The following is a 24,264-nucleotide window of genomic DNA, read 5'->3' as shown; positions in this document are numbered from 1 at the left end:
GAAGACGATAACTCATTCTCAAATTGCCAAGAGAGGCTGTGGGTTTGCAGATGCTGATCAAAACAAGCTGCTTTGCTCTAAAACAAAAATGTTTTTTCCTCAGTAAAAGGGAAACATCTGCAAGAGTCGAGATGCATTCCTGCGCTAACTGAATTTGAAAATCCTCAACTGCGCTCCATGAAACCAAACCTGTAATCTGGATGTGTTCAGGCCTCTTAGGAAATTCTCGCTTCACCTCCAGCAAAAATCCCAAACTTATGAAAGAAGGGAAATCAAAGCGGTGATTTAGACGGCGTTTGAGGAGCTGAAGGTTATTTCTAAAGAGTTGTAAGCCCAGTGACGCAAGAATAATCTTTATGTGTCCCAAAGGAGCCGCATTACCTTACTTGGTGCATTTTTCATAACAAGCCATACAAAAAGACAAGGATCAGTTGAGTCTTGATACTATTGAAGGAATACAGGTGGAGGAAACTGTGATTCAGTTTGATTTGTGCTGTAATCATGAGAAATCAGGTGATTTTCTTGTAGTAAATTACAAGGTAGGTAAGAAATTTCTAGCAAAATCTTTAAGGTTTTACGTAAAAGTCAAATAAAGCCTTTATTATTTTACATTACTGGATAAGGTTATCTGTGAGTTAAAAAAATAAGTAAATGTTTGTTGCTATTCATTTCATTTGAGTTGTTGTAACATCTCTAACTCTGTCTGTAGAGGACACATTCATGCAGATTATTTTCATTCTCCCCTAAAAGAAATGACTAAAAACAGTTTACTTTTTCTTTCTATTGTACCAATGATAGTAATATGAACTACCAGCTACAAAAAGTATCTTAAGAAAGTAGTATTGGTACTGTATCCTTAATATTTCTCTAGGTCTTTTTTATTTTTATTTCTAGGTACCAACAACGTTTTCCATCCGCTTGAATGTTTCTCTAGTAGAACTAAAATTTCGATTTGAACAATTTATGCAAATGTGAATAATACAAGGTCAGTTGTTGGTCATGTATGGAAAGCCATTACCACCAAAACATTTGTTATGTCCAAAAACTACAACCAACCTGCAGCCTGGTTTTCGATTGGACAATATCTATTAAAAAACGGGGGGAGGGGGAGGATAAGTACCAATTCATCACAACTGAATTGTAAATGAGAAATACGTGAGGCACATGAAAAGCTCAAGCTAAGTGCTGTTTGCTTTCTTGTGTCACCTTAATGTGTTATAAACGATTCTGTTTACATAAAACCCAAACTATCCAACAGATTTCAAATTATGCACACAAAATGGAGGATTTTCTTTTCTCTTTAAAACCAGCTGCTATGATAACAGACAGACTTCATAAATGCATGTACCGGTATAAATGAAGCCTTCAGAGAGTTCCACCAGCATACAATAAATAAAGTGTCCTCCGTTCTTATGAAACACACTTCATAATGACTTAGATCCCATGTGCTCCAATGGATGGAGCTAGCTCAGCAAAGTGCCACTTTGAATCACCAAGCAGAGGCAAGGTGGGGATCAAGATGCTGTTCTACATTAGCGGGACCTGTGTGTAACGACCTGTACGGAGAAGTCAACCATCATTCTCATTATGTCACATGTTTACATGCATCTGTATCAGTCAAGGGACCTCAGTGTAAAAAACAAACATCCCAAAGACTTGGAGGACCATGGTGCAGAAAAAAGTCCACCCCTCTGGCAGAGAGAGCATATGTCTCAGCTGACCACAAACTGTCAGTTAGCATCTTAGTCAGATTTGTTTTGGCAACAAGTAAGTATCTTGTGTTTTCCTTCAGCTGTTAAAGACCTGCATTGTCACCATGGACGTGCAGGCACCTATAATTGGATTACCTTGAGCCTGAGAGCGAGACGTGGGAGGAGTGTTGGCGTCAGAGAAATTCTGCGAGTTCCTTTCTGTAGATGTTACTGTGGACTGATAATGATACGCAGATGAAACTGAAGATGTGGATCAGGTCTGTACGGTGATAGAAGTAGGGGAGAATTGATGGTTTGACTCAAAATGTTTCAAAATTATATCGTTTTTGTGATTCCCATTCTGTATTATTGTGTATTAAAACACCAAAAGGAAATCAGCAGCGCTTAGTTCCTATGATGAAAAAAATTCTCAACATGTTTACAACCAGTTTCCATTCGCACCTCTTAGATAGTTTTATTCCTGCATGTTAATCCTCATTTCAAGCTTAAACATATTTATTACTCTAAAAGCTTTTAATTGACTCAGCACAACTCTTTGGCCCCATTTTGATGAGTAATGGTGTATGGTCAAAATGTGTTAGCATAAGTGCAAAGCGGGGACACCAGGGTCACTTGCTAATGTGACAACCATATTACCACAGTGCCAGCAAAGACATTTTTGCCACTGATCGCTAAAGCTGCTTTGGGCACCATTTTTTTTACCCACATTTTGGGAGCTTGAGGGTATATTCAGGCTGGGAAACTCCATTGATCCAGACAGAGTCTGCTTTATTTGGTCCGGATCGAGTCCCGAACCTTGCAGTTGGTCTGTATTCAGACTGTCGAAGCTCATCGAAGCTCAGTCCGATTGGAAGCAAACTGAGATCACCTCAAAAGATGGCTCAGAAAGCGGTTCCTGGTTCAAGACCAGGGTCCGCTTGGGTGCATTCAGACTGAAAATTTGTGCCGATTTATCGAGGAAAACAAACTCTGGTTTACTGTAAGCAAACCAAATGCGTCCAGTCTGAGTACACCCTAAATCGACAGAGTTTTACACATCTGTCGATGCTTGAAAGGACCACTCACCTGGTTTACGTTGGTCAGTGATGGAGCCACATGGTACGACCCTGTAAGACTCAAATGAACTAGTCCAATATTCTGCTTGTTAATAGCCACAGAAAGGATTCTTGGTACAAAGATGCCAATTGGTCATTTTTATGGCAAAAATCTTTTTTTTTTTCAGACCTTCACTTCACACTCATTCTCCTTGGTTTTTAACCCAACACTACAAAAAAGTTCGCCTTTAAAATGTAAATAAATAAATAAACATCGAGCCAAAGATAGAATCCTTATTAGTGGAGCAGGAAGAATTCTTAAGACTTTTGCATTTTAAAGAATTCTTTCACTGAATAATTTACCATGTATTACAAATGGAAAAGTGGAATAGAAGTGCTTTAAAACGTGCAGCTATTTATCCCCCAAAATTTTCTGGCTCCAACAAAGATGAGCCGCGGCATTTCTAAAAGCATTTCGGCTCTTTAGGTCTTCGACAGAACAAAATCTCCAGTTCAATAAATGTGGCTGTACATGGGGGGGCTTTAATTTCCTGTCCAAGCTGCTGGCCCATGAGACCCACAACACACATGGCTCCAGTCCCTCTTTTTTTCTGACCTAGAAGGAGCCACACGTGTGTTCTGCAATGAAAATAAATGGAAGCATGTGTGTGTGTGATCCCAAAGACAAAGAAAACGATGAAAAGTAAGCAGGTTAGATTGGACTGAATATCCCCCCCCCCCAACACTTCACCTCTGCAGGTTCCTCCTATGAAGTTCACACAGATGTTGAAGTTCCTTCAATTAAAAAAAAAAACATTGACTACATATGAATTATTTATTGGACTTCATATCTTTATTTATTTTCTCAATACTGCAGTCAAGGATATTAAAAGAAACTCTTGCTTATGTTATTCCTCATTATGGAGTCAGCCCTTATGTTCAACTGGTGTCCTGATAGAGAGGGAGCCTTATCTTCTCAGAGACGGGGGGTTTAATCTTCTTTTCTGTGTCTGACTAGGAGGCGAGCAAAACAAACATTCTGAATTAAAGCTGCTTTGTCAGCGCACTACCCGCACTCGCTGCTCATTCTGATTGGGCCATAATTGATGCAGAGGAAAGAAACAGTCGCGTTAAATAGGAAGCTTAAGGACTCGGAAAGCCGGTTTAAATAAACTCCATGATTTTGTATCATTTTTAATCAGAAAATGCTGAAAAATCGTGCCATTTTTTTGGTGCATCTTATTTTAAATGTTTTTTTTTCTATATTGCTTTAAGCTACGTTCCGATTGCCCTCTGCAACATGCGTTCAAGTGACCACTTTCAATGAAAAGTCTATGTAAATGCACGTTCAAAACTCCAGTGATCACGTGTTACTACACAATTCCTTTTTGGGTTCTACGTACAAAACGTCAATCTTTGACCAATCAGCTACTCAGATTTGATAGTGATGGCTTCCCTTTTATTTCACGGAAGTGCCAACCATTTGAAAATGATCATGGCGGCCAAAAGTAACGATTGTGGTATCAGAATGGAGCTGAGAAAGAAAAAGCCTGTAGCAAGATTCACCAGATTTGTACTGACATTTTGCCCCCACCCTCTTCCAACTCTTGGTACGTGCGCTAGAATTGGATAGCGACGGTCCAATGTGAACACATGTGTGTCGCCTGCCCGGTGTGAGCAAAGCTTTTAAATATTTGGTTGCAGTTAGCAAATTACCTTAGGTTTGGATAATTTTGTAAGAAAGAGCTAGCAGTTAGCTAATACTAAAGACCAAGTTAACTGTTTTAATCAACTTTATTTAATTCTCAAAGTCTTACATTTTTTTAAGCAATTAATATTTTTGTGTGATTAATTAATCATCCCCTGTAATAGATGAATCAATTTTTAATTGCACCTAATAATTGCAGTAAAAGGCATGTTCAAGGTATTTTCATTAAAATTAATGATGCATCGTGGCAGAGCTAAAAAAGTTGCTTTATTTTTACACCACCAAGGGGTCTTTCTTGAACATAAAAAAAACAGCAGGTCCAGAGTCTCTACTTTAACACACAAAAAAGTAGGAACATGTTTCTGAGCAATCGAAAAAATATCCACCACAAACTATTTATCAAAACCATAATATATATGTTGAAAAACCTTATTCCACAGTTAACCGTCCAATCCGATCAGTCCTCCATGTACTCATTATTTCTGATAACAAACACCTTGTCAGGCTTTATCCTTTAATAGTTGTGGCCTTGTGGCTTTGATTTGGGTTAGTTCTGTTAACGACTACAAAGTCGCACATTGATGACATCACAGCAGCGACAGCAAGCGTTAAGAGCTAAATGTCAGACATGTTTTCAGCTGAGTATTAAAAAAACGTTCTTACAAACAGTTGCACCCTTGTTTTTTATATGTGAGAACAATAGTTATAGATTAAAAATGACGTAACCTGATTGAAAAAAAAGACACGTCCATTTATCTGTAATAAATTAAATGTAATTATTGTGATAAATTGACACCCCGGATTTATTTAGATGAATCCGTATCTAGTCGTCTTTAAGTGGATGCATCGGAATGGAGCGGAGCAGGCAGTTTGTGGCCCGCCCAACGTATTTTTCTACTTTTTCAAAGTGCATTTTTCTTCTGCTCCTGATTTACAACGAATTGAATGAAAAAGTAAAAAGAAAAAAGAAAAAGACGTGCAATTTTAAGCTTCATTTGCTTTCATATGTGTCAAAACAATGTCACAACAAATTTTTAAAAACACACTTTTCAGTTGAAGTTTACTTTTGGTAAACACAATAACAAACAAAACTGGTGTCTGTGCTCTTGTTTTAATTTTTAATTTCCTCAAGCTGCTTCCCCTTGCTTTAATTATCTTGTCCATGTGGACCATTTTCTTCAGCACAACTTAATGAAAGCGTTTCTTAATGACACAATTTTGCTTCTTTATTCTCAGTTGTGTTTTTGGGCTATTTGGATTCAGTCCTTTAGTTTTTTATGTACTTTTAAGTATTTGATAAAATCTTGATTTTAAATCCTACAATTGTCCAAAAATATTTACACTGGGATTGCCTTGTAGGGTCTTACTTAACACCAAAGAGTATTTTTGCAGGGATCATGTCACAGCGAACTTTTAACCGTACCAACCCAAAGGTAACTAAAAATGCAAAAAACCACCTCTATTTCTGCATAAACTTGTATATATAAAAAAAAAAATAGCAACAGATATTGTATATCCTTCTGCGCCTTTCTGCACTCAAGGATCATGGCAGCATCGACTCCTGCTGGTTTGACTGTAGCATGACTCTACATATGGAATTGAACCTTCAACCTGCCAAATGTGGTTCCAGTGTCTAAAGCCCCTCAGCCTGAGGCAAAAAAAAAAAAGTTAACAAATAAATAAATAAAATTGCAGTGTGATGCAATATGAGAAAAAGAGACAAATGGCATTTATGGGGGTCACCACAGTGAGGTCATGTGCAGAAGAAATTGGCGTTTTGCTGGGGCTTCACAAACGGAATCTAATGTAAAAAGTTCACTATGAGCCCTGAGCGTACTGTTCTAGAGTCCACAAGGATCAGCTGAAACTAAAACAAAAAGACATCCAAATTATGGTTTTGATTTAAATTTAAAAATCCTATAGCAAGGAAAAGTTATTGGCTACAAAAAATATTTAGTTATTTGGATTTTTTATTTTAATTTTTTAACATGCAGATCTAAAAAGGTTCTTTAAATTGAAAACAAGTTTAATTTTTTTTTTCAGTCAAGGTGCCATAAATAAATTCTTTTTTTTTACCCTGTGAGAACTGGTGTTAAATTTGACGACTGTTTATTATTATTTGTATTTCATTTGATTTATTATTTCTATTCTTTTTTATTGCTGCCACACCCAAAATGAACAAAAAAACAAATTTCTTAAATTAACTTAAAAAAAACCCAAAGAAAATTGTTCTTGGGTACTCCAGCCTTTTTATAAAATTTCAAAAAAAATCTCTTTCATATTTCTAAATCTGCACACTGACAGATGCTTCATGGTTATAACATGAAATGCGTCAGGGGAGAAAATGGCCATTTTTTGCACTGTAAATATTATCATTCTAAAGCTGCAGCTGTTTTGGTAGAAGTCCACCTTAAAACTTTAACTGAGAGAAATCAATTAGGAACGCGTGGGGATGAGCTTTGGGGCCACGTGGACTCCTGGCTTGCTCTTACCTCGGGCTCTGACTGGCGGTCTTGTCAGGATGGAGCCGTTGCTGCAGCTTGCGTTGTAGTCGCCAACCTCCGCGCTCAGGTTCCCCTGCTCCCCGCAGTGCGCCGACCCCTCCAGCGCGCTGGCGTTTCCCGCCACCCTCTCCATCACCACGCTTCGCCTCACCTGTACTTCTGTGCTGGCTTAAACCTTCACACCTTTTTTTTCATTTCAGTGCAGGATGAAACTTTCCTCCATGTGGAAAAACAAAAGAACGGAGGCAAAATAAAAAAAGAGAAAAAGATCAATCCTCCCGGAGTAACTGAAAGAAACCTTGTTCTGGTGGAGAGAAGCGCTCGCAGCAGAAGACTGAAGCTCGTCTGTGGAGGAATGAAGCTGCGCTGCTAAGGCAACTGAGGAGCTCACCGCCTCCTTTACTCAGTTTCTCCCTCCCTCCCTCTCTCTTCATTCATTTCATCACAAACAACCTCCAGAGGAACGAGCGCCGCTACAAAAAAATGATCTACAAATAATTGAGTTAAAAAAAATGATTTATACATCACTGGAACATGTTACATCAATTGTCTGAACCATTTTATTTACAGAAATTGTATATATAAACTTTTTAATCAAGTGAAACAATCAATCCTGATTAATCCATTTATGCATTACACCAATTAGACGGACCCCTTTGATGTTAGATGTTCACCTCCTGTGTAGACGAGCGTCATTTGGAGTGAAAATTAGGTTAAGTTGTTTTTGAATTAATCTGTAGCAGTGAAATGGAAACGATGTTTTTGGTTGTTTTACTAGTTGTTCATGTATCGCAAATTATATCCTCATTGCAATATTACTATTGCATACTGCAAGTTTTCCTCATATCGTGAAGCCCTAGCCTCATTCTACTTGTGGAAATGACCATATTTTTCGGAGTATTGGTCACAGTTTTTGTCATAATTTGACCAGAGGTGCGACTTACATGTGAATTTGCAAAAACAAATATCGGCTCACATATTTGTCATTTTGCCGCTAACAACCACTAGGGGGGGCTGTAGGTGTGTGTATCAGTATTTGCTACTAACAGCAAAGCAGAAGAGGAAGCTTCGTCCATAACAGTCGTGGTCATGATATCTGACCGTAGCTTTAAATGTCAATTAAAAACATGCATTCTTATTTATCTTTTATGTATTTTATTGTTGACTGCTTTTTATAATTGTGTTCTGTTTTTAATTTTACTCTTAATTTGCTTTATTTTACATTTTCTTCTGTTGTCCTTTTATTGTGAACCCCTGAAGGTGTTGTAAATTGCTAATATCAATATTGCTCCTAAACAAACATGGATCAGAATCTTATCGCTCTCGTCCTTAATTTTACGATTTGCATCGAGACATTTCTTTTCTTGTTCTTATTTTTTCCTTCCTCTGACTAATGTGGGACAGGAAGTTTGTCAAACTGGATTACAGAAACACGGAAGTACCGTCTAAAGCGCCGTCATTTAGACACAGCAGTAGAGGGTAAAGATGACAGTTCAAAAAAGAAAAGTTTATGATCTCATGAACCCAGACATGAAGACGTGGTTACTGATGCTGTTGTAGAGCTCTTCAAGATAACAAAAAAACTGATCTCTCAATATCATTCATGTCTTCTTCTGATAAGGCCAATAACTAGATAGTAGCTCCTCCCACATGCAATGGGGGCGTCTACTTTATGAACACACAAATAACACACTGAGCGTTGAAATTGACGGGCGTCAAAAAAGAGGCGGCGGATGCAAATTTGGAGCATGAATCCCTTTCTGTGGGAACAAAGACTTACGCGGGGCTTTGCAGATTTGTTCCAAAGTGTGCACTTTTCTCCCAAAAGTGCGACTTAAACTCTGGTACGACTTGTAGTCCGAAAAATATGGTAATCTTTTTTATGGTGTTTTTCCATTTTTAGGTGCGGCAGAAGGGTGGTAAATAAGATGACGCACAAATCATATTTATTTCAGAAGTAAAAAATGAAAAAACCTGCACAGAAATGTCTCACGGTAGTACTCAGTCCTGTCTGTCTGAATGTCCTGCCCAGTACTACACACTTCTTTGTCTGCTCCAGGATAAATGAGCACCTTTCATGCTGCCATCAGTCTGGATTATTTTATGAAGGTAGTAAAGATGAACAACTGTTGTTTAGTGTTTAAAAATTGTAATTCATGAAGCTTTTATGAGCTTTGTTACCTTCAAAAATCAGTACAAATGGTAAATAAAGAACATGTGCTCTTCTAACATGGTTTTATTTTGTCAAAAGCACCTCCTGAAATTGTTAATCTAACAGATTTACTGAGTTAACATGATAAAAACGCAATAAAATAAAAACCTGTTGGTAAAATATAATTTCTGTATTTATTATATAACAAATCATGCATCTCTGCAGCAAACAAACCCCTCGGGACTAAATAGCAGAAGACATATAAAATAATCGTTTAATATTCTAATCGTGGATGGCTAGAATAAACTAAACAAATGTTCCAAGGACATAAAAACTGGATGAAAACAGCGCTATGTGGCAAAATCATAGTACTGGTTTTTCATTATACATGTAATCAAATCAGACTTCTTTTAGTTGCACAAATACACCAGGAAGGAATTTAGGAAAATGTAACATAGTTAAATTTTGCTTACTTCTAGGGCTGTAATAAGTATCACAAAGCTCAGACAGTCACGATCTGTTCCGAAAAATTCCAGTATACACATATTTGTGGCGTCTGAGATCGATGATTTGCCATCTTTATGAATATAGAAGAATATAGTTCAAAAAACAATAACAAAAACAACACTTCAGGCAATGTAATTGTTGCTATAGAATTACTGTATAATGTTAGATTTTCTGGTGTAGAAACTAAATCAAACTTGTGCGCTACTTTCACCGGAAGTAAATACAATTTCAAAGTAAAGTGACATTGAAGGTTTTTATTTTCTTTTTTTTTTTTTTTTTTTCTTTTTAACTTGTCCTGTCCAACAGCTAGGCAAACAGATGAGAGCTGAGGGCCTCTTGTGTTGGACATATTTTACTTTAACAAGAGGGGTTATTCATCTTCAGACAAACCAAAGGTATGTCTGAATAAACCCCTTTTGTAATTGAGGCCAAACTTTATTAATTTCAATCATGTTTGAAAATCTTTGGTGTTGGACCGGACGGAAAAGGAAAGAGGGGAAGAAGAGAGAGGGACGTTAGAGAGAGGGGGGGTAGGAGGGTGATAATAGGAGGGGAAGGGGGGTAAGACCACGAAGCAGCATAGAGCAGACAGGTTTATTGGTTGTTTATCGTTATGGTACGGTTCAAATGTAGTACAGAAAAGGGCGGGGCCTGTTCACACACACTCAAATATTATCAACACACCTGCTAGCCGCAAAAATGTCCACATGTCAACATGCACACAAAACAGATAGTGTTCACGAACGCATACCTATGCCTTTAAACCAACTAGTGTGAAATCTTTCATTCATTTAATCATGCAAACTATTAGTGCAAAGGTGAGCTAACACCTGTGCTCAGGTGAGTGTTTATGTTCTTCTAAAATGGATGGTGGAATGTGAAAAGAAGGAGGAGGAGCGCCCAGCCACCCCCACACCCATACCCCCGCCGCAGCAGCAGCGGCAGCCGGAATTCCCCCAACGCCACACGGGAACAGGCAGGGAACAACCGCCCCCCGGGCGACCAAGACCGCCACCCAGGCCAGGGCCAGCAGGACCGCCGCGAGGCCCCCAGAGCCAGAGAGCAGGGAGGCGCAGAGGGAAAGAGAGCGCCGCCCCAGCCCAGCCAGGAAAGCAGCCCCCCGCCGCGCCGGAAGAGCCCAACGCAGGGCCCCACCGGAGAGGGACGCCCACAGCCCCAGACGAGCACCCCACCACCACCCAGGAGTTCCGGGCATCCCCCCGCCCCGACCCCAGGTACGAGCCAGGACCCCCCAAGGGAGACCCGCTCCGCACTCCAGGCAGCCACCCACCCGGTTTTTATTTTCAAAGTAAAACTATTGAGTGTTTTTTGTAGATGGAGAAAAAAAAATTGACTGAAGTTCAATTTATTGAAATAAGTTCTAAAACTAAGTCTGTTTTAAAACAATTAAAAAGCAACTGTTAGTTTTTTATTTAGGTGTTGTTGTGTCTTAATTTACCATATTTTTGGGAGTATACGTTTTAGTTTGTTGCGTTGTTTAGCCGGAGGTGCGACTTATACTCAGGTGCAACCTATATGTGATTTTTTTTTTCCAATTAGGTTTATGTGTTTGTTATTTTCCCACAAAGAACTACTGGAGGGCAATGTGAGGATCAGTTTTTGCTACTGACTGCAGCGCAGAAGAAGAAGAAGCACTGGGCTTGATGAAATTGTTCCAAAGCAACACAAACAATTTAGAATTCAACAAATTTAGGGATTTATAGTTATTTATAGTTAGATATCGAGTTTAGTTGACTTGTAAGCATGTTCTTCATGGTTATTTGAATCATTGCTTATATTTTGCGCTGAGATATTAGACACTTATTCAATTCCCCCCCTGTTTCATTGAAGCATCTGTGTGCATAAATTCAGTGTGCATCTATTTCATTAAATACATTTCCCTCAGAAGTGCAACCTATACTCCAGTGCGTCATATTTTTAAATTTTGTTCTCCTCTATAACACATTTTCTGGCCTCTGCAATTTACACTCAAGAGCGAATTATAGCCCTAACAGTGAGATTTCTGTTTCGTTTACTGTTGAAGTTAACCAGGAAGTTGTTTAAAGTGACAGATATCACTGCTTTCTTTCGAGGTCTATGTTTTTATCTGTAAAAGTTTTGTTGATTGTAATCTCCTGTTCTTAATAGAGGTATAAATAATGGTGATTTAAGTGCATTAAAAAGACACACATACAGCAACAGATTCATGGTTTGATTTGTGAATCAACAGTTGCCTTAGATACACTATTTCAGAGAAAAACATGAATTTCTTTCAAAAAGCTCTTGATGTTCCATTTTCCTGATCCATTTTGGCTCTTTAACCTTCAGAAATTAGTCGTGATACACGTCAGAGTTCTAAGAAGCAGACGGCTGCCGGTAATGAAATAAAAAGGGGGATGATATCATGGTTACACAGAACATCTGGTGCTAACATCTCATGTGAATGTTTGGGTCCTGTTTATACATCATTCTGATGATTTATGTTTTTCTGGAATGGTCTGCACCTTGAGGGAGTTCTGATGATGCTCCGTCGTGTCTGGTTCAGTTGAACGTTTATTTCTTGTCCTGCAGAGATTTTTGGCGCTCTGTGGAACGACGCCCACATTTTCGATTTAGCGGTTTGGCTGGCCCACAGGAAAAAAAAGAGTAAAAAGGTGAGCGCTTTAGGGGCTCCTGCGGTGCGCTATGATGACTTTATTTATGGGGAACAGACCGAGGCTTTACTTCATTTCATGAGAAATGATAGTGATGCTGTGAAATGTTTCAAGAGGCTGCGGGCTGGAAGGAGGAATAGTTTATTCTGAAGGGAGGACGGCTTTACGACTTGTTTTTTTTCCCCGGGGTGCTGCTGTCAGTCCTCATTTTACAAGTCTTCTTATTGCTTTTATACTGCCCAAGTGTGTAGGAGGTGTGTTTGTGGTGCTGATGGGTTTCCTCACATCCTAAGGCAACAGCTTATTAAAGCTGTGCCAACAGCATCTTCGGGCCTCCACCTCTTAAGTATTTAGTGTTGAGGGTTTAACAGCTCCTCCACATTGATTTCCGCCTCATCGAGGTCTCCACACGGGTCGCGGCCATTAAACGTGTTGATATGAGGAGCCTGGCTTTTTGACACGCTGGTGTGTCAGAAAATCCTGCTCTGGCTCCGGTATTTTGTTGAGTTTTATTGGAGTGCATTCAAGAGCAGACGAGACTTGATCTGTTGTCCATTTAACCCTTTAACACCTGAGCTTCCGATCCAGTGATCCAGTGTTGATGTTCTTGAAATGACCAAAACTATTTAACCGTTTACGCAATTAACGTAGTTCCCACGGATTCCAAAGGGGAGAAAAATAGCTTTGTGCGGATATGTAACACTTTCCAGTTGTACATTTTACAGCCTGGTTTTGCCACAAAGCAATATTTCTTTTTTTTATATAGCTGGAAATAAAATCAGGGGATACTTGTGTAAACAGTTGAAGAGTTATGGTAGTTCAAAAAATATTTTAATTCTTTTGATTGGTAAAAGCTCTGGTATTAAAGCGTTAAAGCTCTTCCAAATGATAGAAAATCCTTACGAGATTTGATCTGTCACCGCTTTAGCTTCAGTGTTGATGTCTTTTCAACCATTTACGCAACAAAACGCTTGAATTGTTTAAATTACTTGCGTACAAAAATTGTAAAATAAATTCTAAAAATTTTTTATTTTATTTTTCAGACTGGAAACGAAAAGCAAACAGACAAAAAAAACAGTTTACTGATATATATCAATGGTAAACATGATTTATTATATACTTTTACATCAAGGAAGTTCTCGGCATATGTGATAAAATAACTTAATACATTGGTCACTGGAATTATGTTCTAAGATCAGCCTGCGATTGGTGAAATCTGCTAAGTACCGGTAGTCAAATTTTCTTTTTTTTTTACAGATGTTTTAACATTTTCCGAGTTTTTCTCCTTTGTTTACTATCTCAAAGTTCAAACCTTTGTAGAAAAATACATCTATACATTCCAGAGTTTATGGAATGAAACCAACAGTCTGCCCGCGAGTGAAAATGTATGTAGGATTGGCAAACTAAACAGCAGAGAGGAGGTTGAGTGACCACGGTCTGCAGCCCATCAGCACGCAGAAAAGAATAAATTGCACTGAAAAACGTTTGCAAGACCACAAAAGGTGACATGCATTATAATGAGCTACCGCTTTATATCAATGTATCTTATTTAGTCAAAACTGCAACCAAATAAATTCAAATGCTGAAGTTAAATTTGTCCTACACCAATTCCTAACATCTCCTACTAGTCAAGCATGATCATGTGAAACATTCTAATAATAATAATAATAATCATGAATCTCACAATATGTCACCAAAGCCTTGAGTGACCATCGGCAGTTTGCTCCAAATCGGCTTCTTCTGTACTGCTATGGCAGTCGCTTCATTGTGCCAAACACATCTAAAGACCCACCCACGATGGAAATAGTGCTTTTAACATGTTCTTGTGGCATTTTTCAAATGATGGAGAACAAGTTAAGCTTAAAATTGCATTTATGTTAGACAACTCATGCAGTAAAGATTTATTCCATATTTCCTTTAATTTGGCAGAAGATTTATTCCACATTTCTTTTAGTTTGGCATAAGGCTCCGTTCAGATGCATAAACAAAGATCTCCATAGAAAACTTTGGGAATTAAACCACCCCTAACAGAGCTCACAGGTGGAAGCCGGGGAAGCGGGTGGGGTGACAAACGCAGAGCTCGCGGAAATGGAAGAAGAGGATTGGACCGGACCTGGAACTTAAGTAGGACGCTGAACAGGTGAGTTGATTGGACTGAACCGCCCGCAGGGGAGGAGTAACCAGCTAAACGCGCTGCTCGAGTTGCCTGCCCGAAATACTCCCAGGGTCGTTCACTTCTGAGTATTTGTGACACAAAAAAAATACACTGGGTGGTCCACAAGCTCCCTGCTCCACTCCACTCTAATGCATCTGCTTAAATCTAAAACTGTAAGGGGGAAAAAAAACGAACCTAAAGAAGGTCGTACGCTCCACAAACTTCAAAAGAAACTTTTTGATGCCCTGCAAGTTTGTGGCTGAGAGCAACAAAGCCCGCCCGCCCGCCTGCCTCTCTCATCTAAAAGCATTAGAGCTTTCATCCGTCACTGTGAAGAAAGAGGCTGTGATGTGTGTTTTGACTCTATCTGGGACACGCGCGCTCATTTGTGTACACGGGGCTGATGCTCCGACAGGTCTTGTCTCCATATCTTATGAGAAATTCATGAAGGGACATGATTCACGTGTCAGCCGAGTTGCAGGAAGAAAGAGATGGCTCGCCGGGGCGTAAATTACGAGCAAGCATTTTTACTTTCTGAGAGAAAGTCAGAAAAACGAGGATGATATAATTTCACTCTTGTACTAATAAATGTCAGGGGAGCTACGTGTTACTTTGGTTTATTTTGTTATCGAGCGGTGCAGCTGTGAGGTCCTCCAGAACTTCTGTGGAGCCTCTCAACGATGGACACCGCTCTAAAAGCCCATTTTCTTCTCACCTGCCAATTTCCAGACACTTACAGTATAAATAGCAGCTCTCTCTGCCGGTGAGACATACACCAACAGTATTTTTGTGAAAGCTCCAAAGGCAAGGCGGCATACCAATCAGCATCATGTATCAGCACTGATTAGAGGTGCTGGCGTCAAACCCTGGACGAAATAAAATTTAAAAAAACGGGGAACAACCAACAGTGGATTTATTCAGAGTGCCTTTGGGTTTGGCCTACACTCTATAGATTGTGAAAGCAAAGTGAATTAAAGCTGCCAGCACTACCTTGCCCTCTTCCTCAACCACCCAGCTCAGAGCTACACGTAACAAATTAATGGGGGAAAAAAACACTTGTTTCTTTTCTTTTTTCCTTTTGGTTTTATCTCCATAGCAACCCTTTTATGTTTCAGTCATCTGGGGGTGCCGAACATGCCTATGTGATTTTTTAGAAGAATCGACAAAAGTGCATTTTTGGATTTCCTTGGCAACACAGGGTTTTGTTAAAAATGCACACATTAATATAGTGGTCATATTGTATGTCATATCTTTTCATTCACCTTGAGCCAAGGATTCGTGTGTCACATTTTAACAATATTTCAGTACAAAATGTCCGAGCAATAGGAGAATGCTAAACTTGAAAGCCTCCGACATCAGCGTCATTCAGAATTGACTAATTTAAAACCAACATTTTTTGAAGTGATGCTTAAAGGCCATGTCACACAGCCACTACGTACATTAAGCACATTTTCCACGTATGAAATTTTGCTCTTTCGTGGTACATGCGTGATATACATCATGTCAAAGTGTTGCGTTCAACGATGTGCGCAGACGTCCGTTTAGGGTTCCAGCCGACGGGTCTTTACGTAAAGTCTGTTCTTTTTTAGATGTTAAACATTTTTGGTCTATTGAGAATTACGCAGTTTATGCATATTTAACATAGTTGATTATTAGGTAAATCTTTCACAATCGTGGGTCATTTTTACAAGATGCGTATGTAAATGTATGACTTTCTGTGACTGTTCCACGTATGTCTACCAGGCTTTTCCCGCTTGTACCACCGATGTTGAACTTTTACATTATCCGTTTGGCACACATATCACATCAAAATGACATAACTGGCGCACAAATCACTATTTAATTGCATATAAGCATACTCCTGCTGAGGTTTTAACGAGGTTCATTAGTGATAAATCTGGGGAAATTTCATACAAAGACCACAACTTGTCTCACGTACATTCACATGTGACCAATTTTCATCTGTGCAATATGTCATGTCATCATTTTGTGGGAGGGGTCGTTCACTATGCCTAACATTTACCCCAGGTATGGAGAGAGCGCAAATTCTGGTGAGTTTTTGAGTTTGTGGCAGATTTTCCCTCACACACACTTGAGAACATATTGCAAAAACAATATGGTCCTGCAGTCCATGCCTGCTGCAGGCAGTAAATAAGGTGACGTTTGTCAACCACATGAACTCGTTTGTGTGTCCTTTTTAGGAGTGGACGGCTTCATAAAGGATCTGCCAGGGAATTTGGAACGACGCAGCAGAGGTTCGAATCTGCAAAAGCGACGTTCACTGAGATGTTGTGGAGGAAGTCCTGCTGGGCGGAAATCAGCATGCGACAAAGCGGACTTTGGTGTGAATCATTCTTCCTCGTCTACCTCGGCGTTTGAATAGAACAGGGCAGAACAATGGCGGGAGAATGCGGCGAGCTGGTGTTTTTTGTTTGATGTCATTGCTTTCTAATGAGCTGTAGGTGGTGACGTGGCCTTGAGTGGGTGGACTGCTCTCCTCACGCCATCACGACTCACACACAGCAGGCTTCACACCAATGTTCTTCTGACCTCTACTGACCAGATTCCAGCACTAAAAGTAGAGTTAAAGTCTCCTTTTTTACTGAAAAAATGCACGAAATGAAAGCATTACAGTCTTTTAAGAGTGAAAGAAAGAATTTGATTAATTTCACCACTTAATCTGGGTTCTGCAGCCTCTTTTAGGCACACATTAAACATGTACAGCAATGGTTTTAAAGTTGCTGATATGATAAACCAGACAAGGCAACAAAACCTGGTCACTATCTGCTGCTCCTTGTGACAGCAGTAAAATAAATGCTACTTTTGTTGGTTTTCTCGCTGGGTTTGAATATTTATAATGTGTTTTTTTATGACCATGTGGACTTTTGCTCATTTTTATCTCCAGTTTTATGAGCATTTTTTCCCCCTCCTAATCCCCTCCCTATTTTTAATCTACAAAGGATTACATTGGTTACAGAGTTCACCAGTAACGTTACTTCCTCCCGGCGAGCTCAACTTTCCAGATAAAAGATTGATTTTCAGATCTCTGTGTATCTCTGAAAGACTACTGTATTGTCATTTACAGACGAAAATTGAAATAATTAGATATGAATTGAAAGCCGGAGTGGACTCCGGCCCACGAGCAGCTGAGAGCGGAATGAGGCGCCGGCAGAAAATGGAATCACGTTGGTGGATGACAATGAATTGTTTAACTCAATTTCCCTTATATTCCTGATAAATATTCCAGCTGTAGAAGGAGATAAATATCATTTCCACTCCCCCATTTAACTCTGAAATGAATCATTTGATTCGTTCCAGGAGGCGTGGCTCACATATAAATTTTAATACCTATGTTTAAAAACAAACTACAGGTGTTATCAGTGTTGATGCAAAAGAAGCTCGCAATCATCGAATAAAAGATTAACCAGCAGCACGTGTGTTTGTCAGTGTGAAGCAAAGGTGTGTGTTTATCTGCTGCGTGTACACTTAAAGGTTTCCTCGAGGCCAGTGACATTGACAAAAAAAGATTTTATTTTATATATGTCAATAATGACGAACTTTTTGGGATTACATTTTGTGGCGCTGCTCTCAATACTCTCAGCAGCAACTGTAAAAGGGTGAGTCCATCTGAAAAACTATTATGTATATATATATATACATACACACACACACATACATATTTGTTTATCTGTGTGTGTGTATATATTGTGTGTATATATATATATATATATATATATATATATATATATATATATATATATATATATATATATATATATATGTCAGAAGAAAAAATACTTTCTATTTTGAGAAGCAGCTTTGTAAAACCTTCAGCTTCACACTTCACAAACCTTTCCTCTTGTTGAGCTGACACATAAAAAAGAAGTTTTGTCTGAGAAAAATAAAGTGCATCCACTGCTGCCTGGGATAATTATACTTTATCAATGAGGAACAACTCTTTGATTTTTGACAGCCCAAATCACGCTTATTCATGAATTTCACCAGGTGATTGTTAAAATGAAAAAAAGGTTCACATCTTCCATAAGCGTCAACAAATCAAGTCTAGTTGAGTTTTTTTTTTTTTTTCACCGACTACTTTGATGGACTCTACCTGAATGAGACAAATGAGAACCTACACTGACTCTTAAAATTGGTACACCTCTTGGGGGTGCTTTGCTCATCACAGTCAAGGCCTTCCTAATATTCCAGGTACAGAATGTCCTCCAGAAATGTGCCAAACCAAAACAAAGGTATTTAGGCAGGTAGATGAGAAAATGTTCTGATGTCCCAGAAAGAGACAAGTAGCGATGGAACAATTGCACTACAAAAAATTGACAAAGCAGGAAAAAGTGAAAACTGTCTAAGAAGATAAATTTGGAATAATGAAGATGTGTGATCCTGTAGATCAAAATTATTGGCAATTCTCCCCCCAATCTTGATTGCAAGATTTGTCCTGGCATTTTGGTCCGCTTCAGTCTTTGGTTCATTTCTGAGTATGGAAGAAAAAAACAAACCAGACAAAAGTTTAACATTTATTACCATTTTGAGCCAAGTCCACATGACTTCATTGGTGGGAAAGTGCCTCTCCTGAAACGTAGTGATCGTTGGTTCAAATCCACGGTTGGGTCATACCAAAAACTCTAAATAACAGGGCCCCAAAATCTCCCTGTTTGACAGTCAGCTTTACAGGGTTGAACTGAGGGGTTAAACCACTAAACCGTTTCATAGGGGTCACAAGAACAAATTTCATTGATGGGACTTTAACCTTGCATGATATACTTTGTATCTACAGTTACAAATCATGTATTTTTTCTACAACAGAGCAGAATATGACTACTACAAATATCATCCCATGGAGGAGGTGAGTTCTTACTTTCCTGTGTGGAAAAAAATCTACAGTTAAAAACCCAGTTTTTTTAATATGTAGCACAATGTTTGTAGATCAGTAACTGGATGGCACAGATGGTGATGGATTACCCTGATGTTGTTACCATAGTGGACTACGGACAGACGTATGAAAAGAGGACCATCAGTTTGCTGAAGGTGACGCAAACTTCTAACTTTAAATGTAAAATATGTCTAAAGAGGGTTTGTTTGAGCTGATATGGTTTCCCAGATTGGTCTCGAAAGTGAGAAGAGAAAAAAAGCCATCTGGATGGACTGCGGCATTCACGCCAGGGAGTGGATTGCCCCGGCCTTTTGCCAGTACTTCGTCAAACAGGTAAAGGACCTGAAACCCGTGCAGAGAAGAGAAAGAAACGTTTCATGCTGACGTTCCGGCTTGTATTTTCCAATTAGATCCTGCAAAGCTACAAAACCGACACAAAGATTGAAACGATGATGAGGAACATGGACTTTTATGTCACACCGGTGCTTAACATTGACGGCTACATGTATTCTTGGAAGGACAATACGGTGAGTTTGCTGCTTATCCAATAGCTTTTTCCGTCTTTGAATGAAGCTCAGCTGAACAGGATAATTGACTATTAAGGGAACTTCACTCCAGTTCTAATCGGTACCATTCAGATCACAGAGGACAAGCATTTCTGCTCATCTGTAAACTGATGAAGGCAGCAATAACGCACCCAACCCGTACAGCGGAGGACATTTAACGTGTGCAAAAAATGTCAAGTGCTCATTTATGGCTTAACTAAATTGAGTCATGACTGACTGAACATCCTGGTTTATCAAGACTCGGCTGTGGAGGAAGAACAGGTCACCGGGACCTTCGGGCGACTGTTACGGCACTGACCTCAACCGCAACTTTGATGCCAACTGGGGCAGTGAGTTTTGCTGCAGTTTTCCACCCATATGTCCACTTGGACAGATAATGTCAAGACCTGATGGCTTGTTTTTTTTTTTTTTGTTTTTTTTTTCCAGCCATAGGAATATCATTCAACTGCTCTTCGAACATCTATTGCGGGTCCCAGCCTGTGTCTGAGCCTGAGGCGCAGGCCGTTACCTACTTTGTAGGAAGTCGAAAGGACGACATCCTGTGTTTCCTCACGATTCACTCCTATGGCCAACTGCTGCTGGTTCCCTATGGACACCCTAACTTCACCGCCCCCAACTACAATGAGCTGGTAAACACAGCAATGCATAACTGCGGTCACTTCCTGTAGAGTTTGAGAATCCAAAGGTTAAGTGGTTGGAATCTGATTTGATTTGATGGGGTTAGAAAAAATTACTAAAAGAGTTCAACAAAACACTCCCAAATAGTTGAACCAAATCTATCCATCCTGTAAACCTGCTTTATTTCTGTCTGGGGTCACTGGAGCCTACCTAACTTTTAAGGTCAAAGGTGTTGTACACTCTAAAAAAGTCCCCCTGTCCAGCCAGGTTAGCCAAATCCAAAATGAAATATTCAATGCTTTTTGAATTTAGCCCGTCTTTTACTGAAACTCAACCAGTACTGGCACTTCTGAGGTTTCCGGTTTGGTCAGCCTTGGTTCTTTTGGGCTGTTTTCATGAACATCATCAGTTTTCTTTGACTGGTTGTTAAAGAAGATTCAACCCTATTTGCTTAAAGGTTAATCCAGAGATTAACTTTGGAAATGTAAAACGCCTAATCACATACCTAAAATCTTTAAATAACCAACTTTAATTATTTTGATTTTTGGATTTGAAAAATTCCCAGAGAATATCGTCAATTTTTTACCCTGGAGGCGCCAAATAATTGTAGTATAAATGTTTTAAATATCCTGCAAAGATTTCTTCCGATCCATCTTTCAAGCCTGTTTAATCTTTTTGAATTTAAGCTGTCCCTTCAGAGTGAGCATGAGAGTATTAGGCCCTTTGATAAACTTAGGGTGTGCCCCACCTTCTTAGCTGTAGTAGCTGGGGTTGGTTCCAGCATCCTTACATGACAAAGCAGGTATTGACCATCCTAAAAGAAACATGGACAGGGGCCACGAGCTGTTGCCCCCATAGCATTTAGCAGCCAGACAAGTTGGAGAGAAATAATCCTGTTTAGGAAAGGTAGGAACTATAAGAAGCTCTAGAAAAGTTTCAGACACCTGAGAGTGAAATTTATTCTCCACATTTGACACCATTTGGTGGTTCATCTTCCTAACTGAACTGCTGAATGTCAGGCATTGAGGCTCTGGGTCCATTTTTTAGTATTTGATTTGATCAAACTTCGGATTCAAGCCGAGAATATAAGAGTCTGGGGGAAGACGTTCAACCAACAGGCTATCGTGCTGTTACAACCTGTAAATCGCCCCCAAGATCTATAGTGAGTAGACCTCAGTGATGGTAGGATTGGACATCATAAAATTCTTTCTGCTTTTATAAAAAGAAACCAAGGGGAAAATGATGAACCTTAAGACCCAGAAGATGACAAGTTCAGTATTTGGGGGTTTTGTTTTGGAAGGCACACTGAATGAAACTGAACCGCGGCGTCTCTGCACCGAGCCATTACACTCCTCCTCAAAGGTGCGACCATCACAGACGTTGTCACACATTCCCACCTGTGAGAACTTCTGTTCATGTCTCGCCACCACAAATCGTGAAGCTCCAGAAGGATTTACTTGGTGTTCTTTCAAATTAAAACTTTATTTATAAGGCACTTTTTATACACCAGCAACACAAAGTAATTTACAGGTTTAAAAACAATTAGAAAATACAATTCTAAAACAAACAGAATAACCTCAATCCTCCCGATCCCTCGCACCCAACGACATGAAATGACGCGTGAATAAAACTCAAAGTGTAGAGAGAAACAGAAACAGGCGTGGAAAAGTTTTCATGGAAAACTGAGTCCTGATGTCTGCAGATGGAAGGCTTTGCCTCACAGAGATGCCTCTGCATCTGGCAGCCTCTGCCAACTGTGGCAAACATGCGCTACTAGAAAAAGGAAAAAGAAGAAGCCCCTCCCTGCTTGTCTGGTGTGAACGTAGCTTGAGAAGCTCTGCTGTCTGGTTCCTCAGATGGAGGTGGGGCTGGCTGCGGCTACAGCCATCTGGAACGTGCACAAGAAGAACTACACCGTTGGAGCTTCGCCCGATGTTTTATGTACGTAGATCCAAACCCGCCAGTGCTGTTTTGATACGCTCAGTCCCGATGACTACAAACCTGGTTTGCAGACCCCAACTCTGGGTCCTCCAGAGACTGGGCTCGGATGCAGGGGATCCCCTACACCTACACCTTTGAGCTGAGGGACAAAGGGGAGTTCGCCTTCGAGCTTCCAGAGGACCAGATCCAGCCGACCTGCGAGGAGGCCTACGGCGGAGCTCTGCACATCATCACCTACGCCCACGACAAGACCTTCAGCGGTGCCGCGGTTACCGCGGCAGCCAGCTTCTGGAGCGTGCTGTTGGCAGCAGGCGTCGCCAGAGTCAACCTGATGTCTTCCTGAGCACACCTGCGGGTTTTATGCACTATATGATGAAAATCTGGAGTTCAATAAAAGTGAAAAAGTAAAAAATGAGTAACAAAAAAAGTCAATTTTTTGGTTGAACCAAAAGGTTTCCATGGTAACTGTTAGATCTGGGTCTCTGTGAAGGGTTGAAAACCTTCTTTTCTTAGTGTGGCCAGCGGCAGGAAAAGCTTTTGCTCAGGTGGAAACTGGTCCCAGCGTGTCCACGTCCAGCCTAGGAGCAGAAGAACAAGATGAGAACCTTCTAACCTAAAGAAAAAAAAAAAAAGGATCAATGTGTCTTCACGCACCTTCGTTCTTCTCCGGCTCCAGGTTCTCGGGCTCTCCTGACCTCCTCCTGTCCAGCTCGCCCTGCATGATAATTGTGACGTAGTGGTACTGCTCCTCCAGCCGGATGGAGTTCACCACTGAAGCGAAGCGCACCTTCCCCAGGTGCACTCCGGCTTCTTCCAGCACTTCCCTGACGGCGCATTCCTCCCATGATTCACTGGGGTTGACAGAAAAAGGAAGAATCTATCCCTTTAGCTTCTGTCTGTGATGAATTAAAAAAAAAAGCTTCTTTTATGTTTAGTTTTCACAACAACATGTAGGGTTTTACAGTAACTTGATTTAGAAAATGAATGTAAAAAAATCTTGTGGAAACAAAATAAACACAGGAGGTCCAGGTTAGCCCTCTGCCTCCAAAACAAGTCACTTTTAGTTATACAAAAAAAAATGTAATTTGCTTTTTGCCTGTGAAATAAATAATACATTTTTAGATTTAAATGAATTCTTGACGATCCTTGTTGTTGTTTCAGGTTAAGGGTCTGCAACTTGGAGGTCAGCCTTGCAATTCTTTATGCATAAATAAATAAAAGGTTTGTAATTTTAAAAAAGTAAGTACTTAATACATTGTTTTTTAATTCAATTCCTTCAAAGAAAGAACATTTTAATAGAGGTTTTAATGAAAACAAATGAATACTAATAAGGGGGGGGGGTGAACTCCCTGTTGGGGCAAAAGGGAACTTTTGCATCTAAAAGGCGCGTGAATGCAAACTTTTCAAACACAACAAACGATTTCTTAATCATAAAGAAGCTCCTGTTCTACAATCTGACAGTTTCCTTCAAAATAAACGTATCAAATACAGACGGTGCTCACGCATAAATGTTCCGTCTGTAAACGTCAAGCGATCAAGTTTACTTCCCACCCAAACTCCAGGTGCCCGCCGGGGAGTTGGTAGGTTCCTCGGCCCATTTCGCTCCTCCGCTTCCCCAAAAGAACACAGCCTGGGTGGGCCAAGTCTGTGACCAGAACCCCGACACCGACCCCCGGTCGTTTAGCAGGTTTGTCCGACATTTTCCGCTTTCAAAGACAGCGGAGTACAACGAACGGCGGCCCCGCTGCTCACTTCCGGTTTAATCGAAACGCCTATAAAACTCGACAAATACAACGAACATTTTTAACTTTATAAAATATAAAAT

The 24,264-nt window shown here is 39.9% G+C and overlaps 3 protein-coding genes across 3 annotated transcripts in view; 1 reads left to right on the top strand and 2 right to left on the bottom strand.

Moving 5' to 3' along the window:
* The window catches only part of cckbra (cholecystokinin B receptor a), a 58,362-nt gene extending 51,057 nt beyond the window's left edge, over positions 1-7,305 (bottom strand). Inside the window, exon 1 of the mRNA XM_004066683.5 lies at positions 6,947-7,305. Within this exon, the coding sequence (XP_004066731.1) occupies positions 6,947-7,091 (145 nt within the window). The 5' untranslated portion in view covers positions 7,092-7,305. The remainder of the gene's footprint in view (positions 1-6,946) is intronic.
* A 10,552-nt stretch (positions 7,306-17,857) lies between these two features.
* Positions 17,858-22,866, top strand: cpo (carboxypeptidase O). The gene is made up of 9 exons (XM_004066684.5): positions 17,858-18,043; positions 19,248-19,287; positions 19,368-19,469; positions 19,543-19,647; positions 19,725-19,841; positions 20,119-20,209; positions 20,307-20,509; positions 22,355-22,439; positions 22,511-22,866. The coding sequence occupies exons 1-9, from the start codon at positions 17,967-17,969 to the stop codon at positions 22,780-22,782; spliced, it is 1,092 nt and encodes a 363-aa protein (XP_004066732.2). The 5' UTR covers positions 17,858-17,966; the 3' UTR covers positions 22,783-22,866.
* On the bottom strand, positions 21,951-24,250 carry nudt15 (nudix (nucleoside diphosphate linked moiety X)-type motif 15). The gene is made up of 3 exons (XM_004066568.5): positions 23,991-24,250; positions 23,094-23,290; positions 21,951-23,017 (listed from the first exon to the last, which is right to left on the bottom strand). Exons 1-3 carry the CDS (start codon positions 24,137-24,139, stop codon positions 22,908-22,910), a joined length of 456 nt encoding a protein of 151 aa, XP_004066616.1. The 5' UTR covers positions 24,140-24,250; the 3' UTR covers positions 21,951-22,907.
* Positions 24,251-24,264: the final 14 nt, after the last annotated feature.

The sequence above is a fragment of the Oryzias latipes genome, chromosome 2, assembly GCF_053564925.1.
Source record: "Oryzias latipes strain Hd-rR chromosome 2, Olatipes_Hd-rR_3.1".
Classification (NCBI taxonomy): Eukaryota; Metazoa; Chordata; class Actinopteri; order Beloniformes; family Adrianichthyidae; genus Oryzias; species Oryzias latipes.
Note: the sequence above shows the minus strand (reverse complement) of the source record. Positions and strands in the feature narration are given on the sequence as shown.